The 16,379-nt window shown below is 38.1% G+C and overlaps 1 protein-coding gene across 3 annotated transcripts; it reads right to left on the bottom strand.

Annotated features, from left to right (window-relative positions):
- Positions 1-1,385: 1,385 nt before the first annotated feature.
- Positions 1,386-15,053, bottom strand: TLR4 (toll like receptor 4). 3 transcript variants are annotated; one of them, XM_008273277.4, is made up of 3 exons: positions 14,658-15,053; positions 10,669-10,866; positions 1,386-6,263 (listed from the first exon to the last, which is right to left on the bottom strand). In XM_008273277.4, exons 2-3 carry the CDS (start codon positions 10,731-10,733, stop codon positions 4,004-4,006), a joined length of 2,325 nt encoding a protein of 774 aa, XP_008271499.2. In that variant the 5' UTR covers positions 10,734-10,866; positions 14,658-15,053; the 3' UTR covers positions 1,386-4,003.
- Positions 15,054-16,379: the final 1,326 nt, after the last annotated feature.

Genomic DNA, 16,379 nt, shown 5'->3' with positions numbered 1-16,379 from the left:
TATTAGGAAAGTGGCTGAGAATATTGAAACAGACAACAGCAACAGTAGGAGACAGCGCTGGCAATCTAGAGTGGCCTGAGAATGGGGTCCTTAACTGGGAAGCACAAAGGACAACATCACCAATAGAGACAATGCTTTGCTCATTCAGCAATTCTTCCAAAAACAACGTTGCCTGTGGATTCTTTGCCAGTCATCATGCTCAGTGCTAGAGAGGTGTAGGATAAAAGCAGATGTGCTCCCACCCCTCCCAGAATTCTCAGGTTATCACACAAAACTCTACTGTTGGTTTCTAGAATGGCAACAGAGTCTAGAAGAGATTTTTGGTCTGACAATGCCAGGGGTAAAGGTTGAGTCAGAAAGAAACTATCTAATTACAATTATAGTATCTTTTGTGGTCCCATATATTGGGGAAAACAGCAATTACCATGATGCTGCTTTGTAGATCATGCAATACTCCCCGTTGTATCCCTTTCCTAAAGCCCCAAAAGAGTACTCACACCTTTGTGTTGAATGCATATTATTTTAAACAACATTCCTATTACTGTTTTACACTCTCAAATAAGCAAAGCTCAAGGCATGCAGCTGGTAAACAACAAATCTTAGTTTTTGGCTTTCCCAAGATACCGCACTACTCATCATGGAGCTAGCGGAAAAAGATTATGCTCAAGCTTACTTCCAGTACCTTTCTTTCCTCTTTTTGGTTAATTGTCCAGACTTTCTACTGCTAATTGATTAACCCTGTTGTCTATGTATGCTTTGTTTAAAGTTCCCATAAGTCTTTTATGGTAAGAGATGTGTTATAAATGAATCATTCAGCATATATAATATATAGATATATACATTTGCATTTGCATTTGCTTGATGATTCATGGTTTCAGTTGAAGAGCCCTTGACTAGTGCCAGCCACAAAGAGAACCACAGAGGTTTCACTTCTCATTTTGCCAAATTTAAGCATGAAGCAATGGAGTGTAGTAGAAAATGAGCTTCCCTGAATAGGCTGGAGGCCCAGGTTCAACACTTGCCACTTGCTTACTCTGTGGTCTATTGGCAATAAATGAGTTTCATTGAATCTCAGGTTTAACATCAGTACAATGGGGAAAGTAATTCTTTATCTGCTAATTCATCCATGGTTATAACGGTGTAAATACGTCCCAGGATTTGGGTTATCACAGGAATAATGTGTTCTAATTAATATCACTTTCTCTATATTCTATGAGTTCTCCCTCTTTCACTCACAGGGTTTAAATGATTGCAAAGACCCCATCCTAGCCTGATTTTTCTTTCTTCCCCTTCTATTTCTATTTGCAGCATTGTTTTCCCTTCGTATTCACTTAATCTAAGATTTCCAGAATTCTTATCTGGGAGGCCACTGATGAGAAGGAGACCAATGTCAGCTTACTTTATATAGGCAAAATTCTAGTTGAATTTGTTATTCTGTTGAGGATCCTTGTATAGTTGCTTTAACTAAAACACATACATAGAGTGTATATTACATCATGAATACAAGTACATTCACATATGGCATGTGCATACACAAAATCACATGATCTCCAGCATTCTCTGAAACTTACATAGACATTTGTAGATAAACAAACATGCACAAACAGAAGAGTGGAAAACATGTTTCAAGCAGCCATAGATGTCCACCTTAAATTCACATATTCTCCAGGGAATATAATTATAGTCTTTCCCACATACCTATGATTGCAGATGCAAATTTGCATATACACTAACAGCTACATGAACACATGGGCATGTGCAAATACTTCTTCCATTTCCACTAGCATGTAGTGTATAGATGAGACATATACACACATGCAGGTATGTACAGCTACCCTAAAAATGCTCAAAGCAAATAATACACAAATGTAGTCCTGCACGTAGTTGTATTTCCAGTTTTGACACCTGGATTTTCTTCTCTTTTCCTTTTTACAAGTTCATTGTTTTATAATTGATATACAATAAAACTTGACATAAATGTATTTAATGTATCCAATTGATAAGTTTGGGCATATTCATATACCTCTGAAACTATTACCCACAATGAAGGCAATAGATATACCTATCATCCCAAAAGTTTGCTTGAGTCCCTTGTATATATATGTATGTGTGTTAAGTACAGTTAACGTGAGATTTACATTCTTAACAAAGTTTTAGGCGAATAAGACAGTATTATTCTTTTTAAGCTTTATGATAAACAACAGATCTTGAGGACCGATTCATCTTTCACAGCTTCAACTTCATAAAAAATTAACGATTGCCTATTTCTCCGTTTCCCCCACTTCTGGCCCCTAGGAACCACAGCTACATTCTCTGCTTGTATAAGTTTGGCTATTCTAGAATTTCCTGTGGAAGCAGACAGTATTAGTCTTTCTATGACCAGCATATCTTATTTAACATAATGGATATCACTTTCACAAATGGTGGAATTTCCTTCATTTTAAAGCCTGAATAATATTCTAATATACACATATAGATTATGTTTTCTTTACCCATTTATCTTCTTATAGACATTTAGGTTCTTTCCCTAACTTTGCTGTTGTGAACATTACTGCAATGAACATGGAAATATGGACATGTACCTCGAAGTGGGATTGCTGGATTATATGATGGTTCTATTTTTAATTTTTGAGAGTCCCCCATATCTATTTACATAATGGCTGTAGAAGGGTGTCAAATTCTTCACATCTTTGACAGCCTTTTTTTTTTTTCTTAAATTAATAGCTTTTCTAACTGGTATGAGGGAACATCTCCTTGTGGTTTTGATATAAAACTTCCCTAATGATATGTTCTTTGCTTTCTTTGAATATACTGTTTTGATGAAGCTGAATGAATGGAGTTTTCTGGGAGCTTACCTAAACAGGAGTGTGATCAACTGTGTCTACATTGTTTGCTCAGTGAAATCCTTTCTTTCTTAAATGTGGTCAGAGGCGGATGTCCAACAGGAAACAGCAGTGTGTACTCCCCACCTTGAATCATTTCATAAGCAGATCTCCCACCAATGGGGAAGGTCAAGGGAGAGACCCATGAAACACCACCTGGTCTAAGAAGAAATTTCTGCTGAAACTCATTTCAGGGGTCACTGCCACAGTATCAGCTCAAATGTGTTTGGAATCAGCAGGAAGAGGTGACCTAAAGTCATATCTACATCTAGAGCAAATTGCTCTCTGTGAGATCAGGAAGTTGGACTATATCCCCTCCCTTATTAATAAGATGCCTCTTTCAAACACATTCCTTTAATATTGCCTCCATGATAATCATAACTTAGTAGGTGAGAACTTTAAAATGATATCAAGTTACAAAGTGACAGTTATTTTTAGTATTTCCTTGAAAAATAGTGGTTGAATATGGATATTTCCAGTATGTTTCTAATAAACTTATTTATGATGTGGGATTACAAATAAGATATAAAAAATTAAAACTGATATTTATTAGACATATGTCAAGAATTCTTAGTTAATAAATAGAACTTGCTAAGGAACAACCAGCTTGTATTACTCAGATTTCCTCAGGAATTAGTTACAAGACTATAGCCTTTGTAAGGAAATTAATTTAAAATACAAAGGGAATTCTGAATCCAAAACTTTCTGAGTCATCAAGTGGAATCTAAATTGTATTCAGTATAAAAAAGGGAAAAGTGAGTAAATACCAAGTTCAGTTGAAACAACCACAACTGTTTTTAAAATGGCTTAAATGTAATAACGTAATTACCACCTGAAAGATTGAGGAGGACAATGTCCCTTTCTATCCCTATTGAGGTTCATTCTTTTTGTTCTAATTCAACTTGATGGGGTAAAAATTGAATTGACTTTCTGAATTTTAACACAGTTTTTATTCCCTCAGCCTTGTAAAGTTCATGAGACTCGCAATCCTATGTATTTTGTTCACTATTGAATCACTTGCCTTTAGCATAATGCCTGGCATTTTGCAGCATTTGATACTTGTTAATTGAAAAAGTCTTGGGTTCAGCCGGGCAGGAAGCCCCTCAGGAGTATTTTCCTCCTCAGATCAAAGTCATTGCTTCTTGTTGGTTGTTTTCTGCCCTTGCCATTCCCTCTGGACTCAGTGTTTTTCCATCCAGTAGGGCTTTTCTGAGCCGTCTCCAGAAGATATGCCGCCCCAGGACAGTATCTTCCCACTCCAAGTAAGTGTTCCTGCTGAGAAGGCGATACAGCTCCACCCGCTGCCGGAGTAGGGACTTCTCCACCTTTTGCAGGACAATGAAAATGATACCCGCATGGCTGCTCAAAAACTGCCAGGTCTGAGCAATCTCATATTCAAAGATACACCAGCGGCTCTGGATGAAGTGCTGGGACACTACAACAATAACCTTCCGGCTCTTGTGGAAACCTTCCTGGATGATGTTGGCAGCGATGGCCACACCAGGAATAAAGTCTCTATAGTGAAGGCAGAGCCGAAAGGGAGGCACTCCTTCTTCTAAGTTCTTTACTAACTCATTTCTCACCCAGTCCTCATCCTGGCTTGAGTAGATAACAAAGGCATCATAGACGCTTTCACCCCTACCATACTTTCTTCGGCCAACTAGAAGCATCAAAGGAAAATAGAACTTATAAACCAGAACTACAGCAAAAGATACCACAAGCACACTGAATACTGACACGCTAATGATGGTCTTGCTTATCTGACAGGTGGCATTTGTAAAACTCAGCACAGGCATATTTGGAGGTGTGATGCACACCATTTGTTCAACTTCCACCAACAGCCTCCTCTGGTCTTTGATCCACTGCATGAAAATCTGATGTTCACAATCACAAACAAAGGCATTCTTAGTAAGATGTAATAAAGTTAGATTACTTGGAAAATGCTGCTGCCCTGGCTCTGTAATATTTCCTATGTGATTGAAACTTAAATCCAGAACCTGGAGGGAGTAGAGACATTTATAAGTGAGTGTATCCAATACCAACAGGTTGTTGTGACTCATATTTAGTGACTCCAGTCTGGGGAGTGACTCAAATGCTCCCTGGTACACCTGTTCTAGTTGACATGAAGAAAGGTCCAGGGTGGTCAAGCTAGTCATCTCTGTGAAGATATTCAGAAGCCTGTTGTCCTGGAAAGCATTTCCAGCCATTTTTAAGACTCGGAGACTGTATAAACCATCAAAGATGCCACGGAAGGCAACTCGGATGTGAGTATAGGAAATGTCAAGGTAAAGGAGGTTGTTGAGTGATAAGAATATTGAAAATTCATTGATGTTTCTCAAATTGGAATGTTGGAAATACAGATGTTCCAGTTGTTCTAAGCCCACAAAGTTTGATGTCATGGTAATAACACCATTGAAGCTCAGATTTAAATGCTTGAGTTGGGTCAGTCTCAAACTATTCACAGAACAGCAGCTTTGGAGACTCAAACCATTATTGCTGATATCTAGAAACTCAAGGCTTGGTGTGTTAAGTTCTGGAAAAGTTCTCACACCTTTGTTGGCAGTGAAAATAAGTCTTCTGAGAGATGAGAGCTTCAAGAAGAAAATATTTTCACTAAATTCACAGTTAATAAATTCTAATGATTTCCAGCTGAAATCTTTAGGAAAAATTTCTTGGTTGTCTATATACATATGCACCAGAGCCATTACAGAAACATTTCCCAAACAATCAAATAAGTCAGTAATATTGCCTTCGAGGTCATCTATGTATGCTAATCGGAATTCTTCAATAGCCAAATTGCAAAGTCCCTCCAGGGCAGATTTATCAAAATTTTTCATGTTTCTTTCATTTTTAAATTCTCCCAAAACCAACCGGTGAACTTTTAAACCACTCAGCCCTTGAATACAGATCTTCATTATATTTGTACTTTTAAAATTACTTTTCAAAATCAGTTCGTGGAGTCTAATTGCTTCAAAGGCACCGGGTTGGATAAAATCTATAGGGTTCAAAGACAGGTCTAAAGAGAGTGTGCCTAGGGGCATTTGATGTAGAACACGCAAGTCTTTATGATAAATATTTTGAATCTTGTTATTTGAAAGGTCCAGGTGCTCAAGGCTAGACAGGTTAGAAAAATAGTCAGGAATACTGAAGGAATGGATAAGATTATGGGCCACATTAAGCTCCTTCAAGGTTTTGAGATGTCCAATAGGGAAGTCCCCTAGAGAGGTCAGGTGTGTCTCCACAGCCACTAGTTTCTGCAAATTTGATAGTCCAGAAAAAGCTTGTGGGGATAAGCTTTGGATAGGGTTTCCTGTCAATATCAAGGTAGAGAGATTCTTTAGGCCTTGGTATGCATCATCTTCAATTGTATGAATTTTACACCTGCAAGGAAAAGAGATACATAGTATATAATATTTCTGTTGACTAAAAATCCAAAATGCAATAATAAAGTTAGTCATTCAGCTCTTTCCATGGATACAGTGTTCCTTAGGATTCACATAGGCAAAGAGATGAAGTAGGGAAGAAGATAAAGCTAAGAGCAACTAAGAAGCCTTACAGATTCAGTATTATCATGTTGATCAGAATGATGAATGCTTTATTATTCACACTAGATAACGTGAGAAGTAGAGGCAGAAAGTCCATTAGAAGGCAATCAACTAAAGATCAATAATAAAGCACATCAAAATTTTGTGGTTGATAGAATATATAATAGCCCTGAAACAAATTTAGCCATACCACGGCACACATAAATATGGTCATACACCTGACTGGTACAGATGATATGATGGATGTTAGTTGCTAGCCAAATCACTGATGAATGTCAATTTCAAAGATATAAAAAATTACACATAAGTTTCACAGATACCCTTAATGTTTATAAAAAGTGCATATTTGAGAGCCAGGTGTTTGAAAATGTTAGTGACAGGTGATAGCTGTGAGTTTCATGGAAGAAAAGGAAAGTGTGTCATGAGAATTTGCATCAGGGGAACTGATCTAAAGCAGGCTTCCCTGAGAATGCTGAAATTAAAATTTGAAAGGTCAGTAGGCGGTAATTAGAAAAGGAGGTTAAGTGAACAGCAGATAAAAAAAAACTAAAATAGACAGCAACCATGGTATGTAGAGTGCTGTGGTGTGATGTGAATATTTGTCTCTCCAGACTTAGGAATTTAGTTTCCAAAGTCATATGTTAATGGTACTAAGCAAGTAGAAACTTAGTCTAATTATAGTGTTTAAAGGCAGGGGCTTTTACAACTGATTAGGTTGGATTAGGCCATTAGATTCAGACTCCCATGATTGAATTTTGATGCCTTGAAAAGAAAGCACATATATATGGAAAGATATGCATACTCCCTGTATCTTGCTATGTGATGCCCTGTGCCATTTCAACACCTTGCCTAGTAAGCATGTCATCACCAGAGGCCAAACAAATGGGATGCAACCAACCTTGGACTGTGAACCTCAAAATCCATGAGCTGCAATGAACTTCCTTTCCTTATACTCAGGTATTCCATTTTAGTAATAAAAATAAACTAATACATACCAGACCCATGAGAAACAGCTTCTTAAGCTTGAGGCAAAAGAGGGAATTAGAGAGGTATAAGAAGGAGTTGCAGAGAAAAGACATTTACAAACAAAGCAGAGGATTACAGGCCAGATAAATTGTTTCAAGAGAAATGGAAGCCTTGTGACATACTATATTCATGGAGATTTGCTACAGATAGGACTTTTATGCAGTCAACAAGCAGCAATTTTACAGGAAAACTCCTGTTAGCCTTGTAGGTGCATGGCCATCACAATTTTCAAATGAGTCCTTTCCTAATACAACCTGATTTACACTCACAATGTTTTTAATCTGTCCTTTTCTTTTCAGGAGGCACACGGTTAGTAAAATCCTTTTGGCCAAGCTTTTGTTATTTATTGGTAAGTGGGCAGAGTTTAATGGGAGCAGTAGTAAGACCAAAGGAAGAAGGAGCAAAACACTGGGTGTTGGTGTCTCTACAGTCCTTTCTCACACATGATCTTGGGAACCAGTTTTTTCTCTTTTGATTTCAGTTATCTCATTTCTAAGTGAGGCAGCTGAACATGATTATTTCTCAAGTTCTTTCTTTTAGTTACATGATTGTATATCCCATAATCTTACATAAATATTGCTATCTATATATTCGGCAAGAAAGGAAAGGTCTTGCTGTGTCTCTGTCTTTACGTGAGACTCATCACTTTAGAGAAGTAGAATAGTAAGATGAAGATATCATTTAACTTGAAAAGAGATACGAACTTGAATCTCTAGTCTTCTGCCACCAAGCAATGTCAATGTAAATAAGTCATTTAAAATCCTGAGGTCTCAGTTTCCTCATCTATTAAAAGGATCACACACACACACTTGAAACACAAATTACACAAACACACACACATACACATACACATTAGGGGAAAAAGGCTGGCTGCTCTATCACAAAGCACTCTGAGAAAAACAGTTGTCTACCTGAGCACTACACAAAAAGGCAAAGGAAGTATACTTTATTATTTTATTTTTTTAAGATTTATTTGTTGATTAATTTGAATGGCAGAGCAACAGAGAGAGAGAGGGAAATACAGAGAGGAAGAAATCTTCCATTCACTGGTTCACTACCCAAATGACTGCAAGACAAAGTGAGAGCCAAGCTGAAGTTAGGAGCCAGGAAATCCACCCAGATCTTCCACATGGGTGGTAGGGTCCTAAGTACCTGAGCCATCATTTGCTGCCATCTCAGGCAGGCAGTTATTAGCAGGAGGTTCAATCTGAAACAGAGCAACCAAGACTCAAACTAGCACCCCAATTCTGGCTTAGCCTGCTGCTCCAGAACATTGATCTTTTTATTTTGCTATTGTTTGTCCTTGCATGAATTCAGAATCTTATATTGGCTAATTTCTCTCTCAGCATATATTTAAGGTCTCTGAGAGAAGTTTCTTGTGTATTTGTAGAATTTAAGATGAATTCTAAGGGGCACTGTGTGTTAAGAAACCACTTCTTATGTTACAAAAAGGGATGAGTATTGGTTTATCTACCTCAGTGCAGTTCTTTACAGAATTCCTAGAAAATAGACATTTAGGACCTAATAAAAGGATGTTATAATATTTTATACTCTTAAATGTATTTGATAAAGCTTACATACATGTATATATGATATTTATATTCAGTCTGACATTTAACCCTGTTGGGTTATCAATTTTACAGACACAAGAATTCAGACTAGAGAGACGAACTCTCATGTCTCAAGTCACCTGATCATAAATTTTGGAGGAAGACTTGCTTCAGGCCTTTTGATTCCATTTAGTTCTATACTCTATACCATTGTCCTAAAAATGTTCTACTCCGTCTTTGTTATATTTTCTCAGTATCAGAATTAGAGTATAAAATATCAGATGCTTAATTTTCAATAGGAATATCTGCTCTGAAGGTGACTCAGGAGTGTTCTTTTGGTGCAGCAATTAGTATGTCACTGGAAATGCCTGTATTTCATATTATGGTGCCTGTGTTTGGGTCCCAGTTCCACTTACAATTCCATCATAGTGTTATTGTGCACTCCAAGAGGCAGCAGGTAATGGACAATATATTGGGTCTCTGTCACTCATGTGGGAGACCCAGATTGAGTGCCAGTGTCCTCATATCTGCTTGGCATAGCCTAACATCATGTGGGGGGGGGGGGTGAATCAGCAGATAGAAGTTTTCTCTCTACCTTTCACATAAATAAATAAATAAGCTAATAAATATTTATCAAGACTTTTTATAATAAAAAGCATATGAAATGTTTCTGCATTTTGCCTTATCCCTTTTAGAGAGTATGAGCCATTATCTAGTTCAAATTTTTAACAAGGCCTCTGTTAAGGAAAACTCTTTAAGGGTTTGGTTTCCCCCAAAACAGTGTTAATGACTTACCCGCCCTATGAATGACACACTTTCCTGCATCAGAAAGGAAAATCTTAGTCACTGCCCAGTTCACTGCCTGGAGCAGATATGTTCCTTGTTCTTGACATCTTGTCTCCTCCTTGTTCCCTATTCTCTACCACACTTTCAGCATTCCACACATTGTTTGAATGCCACCCAGGACACAGCAGTCCTCTTGACTCTTCACAACACAGAAAGCCTCTCTTCTAAAATATACAATATGTTATCTCTAGTTTCCACATAGTTTATTACCTAATGTCCTATGTTGCCACCCTTATCTCAACTTCACCTTCTAAAAAGTCACAGTTAGATAACGTTTGTCAGAGGTCTATTATGTGTCCAGCACCTTGCAAGGACTTTAATATATTAACCCTTTCAATAGGTTATAGCTCCATTAATAACACTATATTTTAATATACAAATGCATTTTATTAATAAGACTATTTTATATAAAGTATAATACATAAATATATAAATATTTTTGTTTCTTGGCAGGGTGTACAACATTGATCAAGTAGTTAATAAATATCTAGTCTTGAAATAACTTATTAATGTACTTTCATTTCTTTAAAGAGTATACAATATAGATCAAATGGATAATAAATATTTGCTGGTGAAAGAGTTTAACTTAATTTCTCTCTTTACTTCAAAGAAAATCCAAAGATAGAATTGCCTTAGCTGTCTTATGAAACTGCCATTTTGCAGATGAGAAACAGAGACCTGTGGAATAGAAGTAGCTTTCCCAAGGTTACACAGCAAATGGGATATATGTTTAATGAATAAATAAGTAAATGAAAATGAGACTGCAGCAGCCAAAGTCTCTGGCTCAAGAATGAAATGATAGAATAATTCACATCTCACCTTCTGGAGAATTCAAAAGCTGATTCATTACCTGGATAAATCCAGAAAGTGCAGTTCTGAGACATGCAAGAAGCTATGGCTGCCTAAATGCTCCAGGAGGTTAAAACTCAGATCCAGGTTCTTGGTTGAGAAGGGAATGTTGTCAGGGATTTTGTAGAGATTCTTCTCCATGCACTGGTAAGTAATATTGGGAACGACCTGGAATGATCAGACATTAAGTGCAATGTTTTCTGCTTGTACTCCCCAACTCTCCTCTATACCAGAGACTAAGATGCCTCTGGTACAAACACCAGAGCTAGTGGATCTTCTTTCATTCATCCATCTATCTATCCAACTAGCCATCCAGCAGGCCATCCACTCGCTTAATACTTATAAAACATCTTACTCTAGATTAGGCAGGAACTAGCACACTACTACACACTTGATATTCTAACCCAACTATAACAATGCCAACATTTACTAAGAAATAATGAAATCAGGCAGGTGTGATAACTGGCTAAGGCTCTTTAGTCTGAAAGCCAAGTACTTAATATCAGCTCTTCTGCGTGTTTTGAAGTAAAGTCTTAAAAAAAAAAAAAAAAAGAAAAAGAAAAACCAGTGAACCTCATTTTACCATACTTAAAACTCTGTTAATAAAATATTCCTAACATTCTCAATACATCCTTCCATTGCCTACACCCTTGAGGAGACTTCTATTCAAGATCTCCAGGACTCCCCACAGCCATTGTTTAATCTTTGTCAGTTATATTCTCTTCCTTGGCTCACTGACCTCTGAGAAGAGTGATACAGAAATGTGGGAAATCTTTGGATGCATGGATTCCAGTGGTGGAACAAAGCTAGTAAAGGCAAATATTTCATACTGCTGTGGCTCCTGCACTGATTTCTGGTATCCTTTCCACATTCTTTCTAAGCTTTATTCTCTAAATATTCATCTAATTTCTAATTTCCTTCAACAAAATCCTTGCTTAAGTGAGGTGATTTTGATTTTCTGTAGCTAAAACCATTAGAATCTGTTTAAAGAATTACATAAGACAAGTATTCAAACAGTTGTTCAAAGCCAACTTCAGTGTAAATGGGCAATAACTATTAATACTAATTACTTTAATTATTATGATTCCTTTACTATATGCCAGAATATTTCTTTTGTTATATACTGTAACTTAATCTTCATATAAACCTTTTTTTACAAAGATCTAGAAAATAGGATTTGAGATTAGCCTATATGTCTAAAGTCACAGAATTCATCCAGACAGGTTCTTACTACATTTTTATGTATACTTACATTTTACCTACCATAAGTGCTTCAAAGATAATACTACTTAATAGAAGCAGGGCCAGGCACTCTTCCATTGCCCTCCTTCATTTTACTTCCCAGGACGTAGCACTACTCAACTTTACAGTGTCCACGTGATTGTTCCCTACCTGTTGTTCATCTTCTGCACTAGATTGCAAACTCTGATGTTTTCATTTACCACCTTGTCTCCAGCACTCAAAAGAGGGCCTGGAAAATGGCCAATTCTCAGAAAATAGGTGTTGAATAACTGAATGAAAAATTGATGGTTACTGATTGAAAGAATTTCCCTTTAATATGAATAGTACATATTTTCTGCTAAGCACACTGGCAATAAAAAACAAACATGATATGGTTCCAGATTTCAAAAAACTCCCTATCCAGTATAAGAGTGAAGATTGGAAGAAAACTAGCATTGTCTAAAAGGATCGTAAAACAGGCTTGGAAAACTTTCTTCTGGTTCAGAGTAAATAGAGATCATTTTTTGTTCCAGGAAAGGCTTTCTAAATGGGTTTTGAAAGGTAATTAAGGCCTAGATACATGGAAAGAGGAAGAAGGTTATTTCATGAGCAGAGAACAGCATAAGTAGGGAAAGGGCAAAAAACTAATTCAAAATAGCTGGTGAGCAGTGGAAGGAGTGAAACCTAAGCCAGGGGGAAGCCAGGGTGTAACTAGACGGCTTCAGTCTTTGTACTACAGAAATGCTTTCAATCATTTAACACATACAAATTGAACAGCTGCCATGTGCTAGGCATTGGGGATATAGTGATAAATAAACCAGCAATGATCCTACTTTTTTATAGATTCTATCCCAAAGCTAAAGACAATGAACTCATAAACAAAAATATATGATATGCTCTAGAAAAAACAAGCCATTTGGGGGGAGTAGAGGTAAATAAGGAGGATTAGGGAGTTGACCATAGAGCAATCTGGGAAGACAACCTTGAGGAAGAGACATGTAAGCACAGATCTGAATGACAGGAATGATTGAGTCATAAAAATGAATAGATCTGTACTGTCTGATTTGGTTGCCACTAGCTATGCAAAGTTACTGAGTACAAGAAATGTGGATAATCTATAGCGAAATGTGTGATAAATGTAAATCTTACACTAAATTTCAAAATTTAGCACCAAACAAGAGTGTAAAACATTTTCTTAATATTAAAAGATACATTTTGAGTGCTCACTTCCGCAGCACATATCCTAAAAGATACATTTTGAAATAATATTTTGTCTATACTAAGTTAAATAAAATATTATCAAAATTAAATCCACTTGTTTCCTTTACATTTTTAATGTGACTACTAGGACGTTTAAAACTACATATGTGGCTCATGTAATATTGTTGTTGGACAGCACTGATCAAGGGGAAAAAATCCTGGATAGAGTAAAATAGTCAGTGTAATGGCCTTGTGTTGGGAAACTGTCCTAATTTAAATGGAAAGTTATTGAAAGTCTTGAAAGTGAATGATTTCTTAGATCTGAACCTCCAGAAAAAAACAATCACAATGAATAAATAACAAAGCAAAGGTTGCAGAATTCTTCACAAAGTGGAGGAGGGAATGGAGTGAGGCAGCAGCTACCATGCACGCTTCACCACCAGGGTAGCCAAGGGTCTATCCTAGGATAGCTCAGCAGATTGCTAGGGCTGTAAGTTTGGATGACTGCCAGACATGGTGCATGGGGGAAGGGAAGAGTCAAATGTAGGTGTGATTTTATGAAAGGAAAGCCCTGACTGAAGGTCCTATCCCAGTAACCTAAGAGCAGGAGGAACACAGAGAGGAAGACAAGGAGTAGCGCTGGGCGGGGAGAGGACACTGGTAAGGAATTTGTTCTTGGTGTATTCTGAAGTATACTGTTTTCTCCCATGTCCTCACCTTAGAACACTTGCTATGCTTCTCCTGTTTCCTGCCTCAACCTAACCGACTTTCCTGCCTGTTTCAGAGGCGACTGTGGAGCCTCTGCAAGGGAAAGTAAGAAGTGAACTCTGTTGAACTCTTTTACCCTGTATGCAGTTGCCCAACAGCTCACTGTTAGTTCATGAAGAAAGAAACCATTGCATTAACTGACTCCCTCCCTCCCTCTGTCCCTCCTTCCCTCCTACTCCTTTTTCTCTCTCTTTTTCTTTTTCATTCTACTTTTTTGCAACCTCTGGAAAAAAGTATATGACTGGATACAAAAGTCTGAAATCTACTTAGAAAGTTCTTTCTCTTGAGAGACAGAAAATGCCATCTTCTTCCTGGGGCTGACGTGAGCCAAACGTAGTCTTGAAGCTGAGTATGCAAACCACCAGTGGGAAACAAGGACATGGGAGCAACATTTTTGCAACCCTTTGCTGAAGGAAGCCCTCTTAGAATTATTTTACAAATGTGAAAGCTAGACTTAGAGTGGCTTAAAAACTACTTGTAGGCCATATATCCAGGAGGTCACAGAACAGTGATTTTAAACAGGTCTATCTAACCAACAGCCCCTAATAGCCCTCAAAAGCCCTAAATGAGAAAAGACACCACTGGCTGCCTGTTAGTGCCCTGTTAACAATGAATTATTTGCTTCCTGTGGTTTCTTGAGTCCTTTAGTAATTGAACTCATTTTTGCATAATAAGCAAACTAGGATTCGCAGCAGGAAGTTCTGAGCAAGGAGCAGAGTTTTTAAAGCAAGGAAAAGCTTACAGGAGATGAAAGGACCCCAAGAACATACCTCCACACAGGGCTCCCAGATTTCTGGTCTCAAGTAAGAAAGGAAGGCCATGGCTGGGACCAGAGTCCCAGCCAGGCGCAGGCGAGGCATCATCCTGGCATTTTCTGTGAACAGCAGTGGCCGTGTGAAAACATGATGCCCTGGACACTCCCGACTGGGCAGACTCTCGGAGGTACTGATAGCTTCTCTCCTGCTGAGTCGATGCCCCACAGCAATGACTGCTTTTAAAGTAGTTCTGGGCTAAGGGGCAAGAGGAAGTGAAAGTGCCAACCTTAGCATCTGGACTTTTGTTTCTCTAACATTTGTCGCCCCTGCCACAGAGGGGAAGTCAGAAGAAGAAGAAAACACTGGCCGGCCAGGGGCAGCAGCAACAGCAAGAGGAAGCTGGACTTAATCTCAGGAAGTCATCTGATCTCTGGGCTTGGCCAGTGTAGGAAAACAAGCAGACTCTGTACAAATAGTCCAGGACAATGGTGGTTTTCCACTTTCATCTTAGTATTAGCTTGAAAAGGTTGCCATCCCAAAGTACTGCAGGCTGGGTGCATACGCTGCGGGGGGGGGGGGGGGGTATTTCCTGACAGTTCTGGAGTTTCTAAGTTTGAGTTCAAGGTGTCAGCTGGTGTGACTGTGTCCTAATCCCTCTTTCTTATAAGTCGCCAGTAACACTGGATGAGGGTCTACCTATATGATCTCATTTGAACTCTTTAAAGATCCTGTCTCCTGCAGCAGGCATTGTGGCACAGATTAAGCCAGAGCTTGCACGTATTGCCAGCAGTCCATATTGGAGTTGGGTCAAGACCTGCCTACTCTGCTTCCAACCCACTATTCTTGCTAATGTGCCTGGGAAGGCATCAGATGATGACTCCAGTACTTGGGCCCCTGCCACCCATGTGAAAGGTTAGAATGGACTGCCTGGCTCTTGGCTTCGGCCAGGCCCAGTCCTGGCTGTTGTGACCACTTTGGGAGAGAAAAAGCAGATAGAAGATTCTCTCTCTCTCTCTCTCTCTCTCTCCTTCTCACTCTGCTGTTCTTCCTTTCAAAAATAAAACAAAATTTTTGAAGAGATCCTCTCTCCCAATGCAGTGCCATTCTGAGGTTCTGAAGCTAGGACTTCAATGCATGTATTTTGGGTTCACTCTATAATACCATTCAATCTTCTGAAAACACTCAAACATAAGAATGTGTCAGTCTAAAAAGCAATCAGAGGAGATTCTCCAATGAATAATGATATTTGGGGTGGGAGATGGGGATTGAATAGCAGAATATTACAATGAGAAACAACAGTATTGAGAGGGAAACAGGCCTATATAGCAAAATATAGGTGTATCCAAAGAGACTGAGACAAAGGACAAATTGTAAAGGCAAAAATAAAGAGTATTATATCAGACATCTTGAAACAATAATCTTTGGCCACAATGATTAATAAAGAGGGTGATGTTGGTCCAAGGTTGAGCAGACATTTGCTAAGCAGATGTCCTTGCAAAATGTTATCTGTGTAAGTCTGTGATTGTCTTTGTGCAAGCTTGTGTTCTAACAGCTTTTTGTGATAGTTGCTACTAAGTAATCATGCATGAGAATCTTCCTTCGTAACCTCCCTGATTATTTATTTATAGAGTTTACACAAGTGATTCCATTCAAATCTGACAATTTTCATATTCTTTTCAAAAAATCAAAAGCAATGTCACAGTGAAATACAATTTGAAAAGTACAGAGATGTTGACA

Source organism: Oryctolagus cuniculus, chromosome 1, assembly GCF_964237555.1.
Source record: "Oryctolagus cuniculus chromosome 1, mOryCun1.1, whole genome shotgun sequence".
Lineage (NCBI taxonomy): Eukaryota > Metazoa > Chordata > Mammalia > Lagomorpha > Leporidae > Oryctolagus > Oryctolagus cuniculus.
The sequence above is the reverse complement of the archived record's forward strand: the minus strand, read 5'-3'. Positions and strand labels throughout refer to the sequence as shown.

Bases quoted from the DNA above. Each gene is read 5' to 3' on its own strand.
- TLR4 (XM_008273277.4), bottom strand. From the start codon at position 10,733: ATGTCTCAGAACTGCACTTTCTGGATTTATCCAGGTAATGAATCAGCT. The intron at 6,264-10,668 runs GTGAGATGTGAA...TTTTCCTTGCAG, and splicing joins GCTTTTGAATTCTCCAGAAG to GTGTAAAATTCATACAATTG.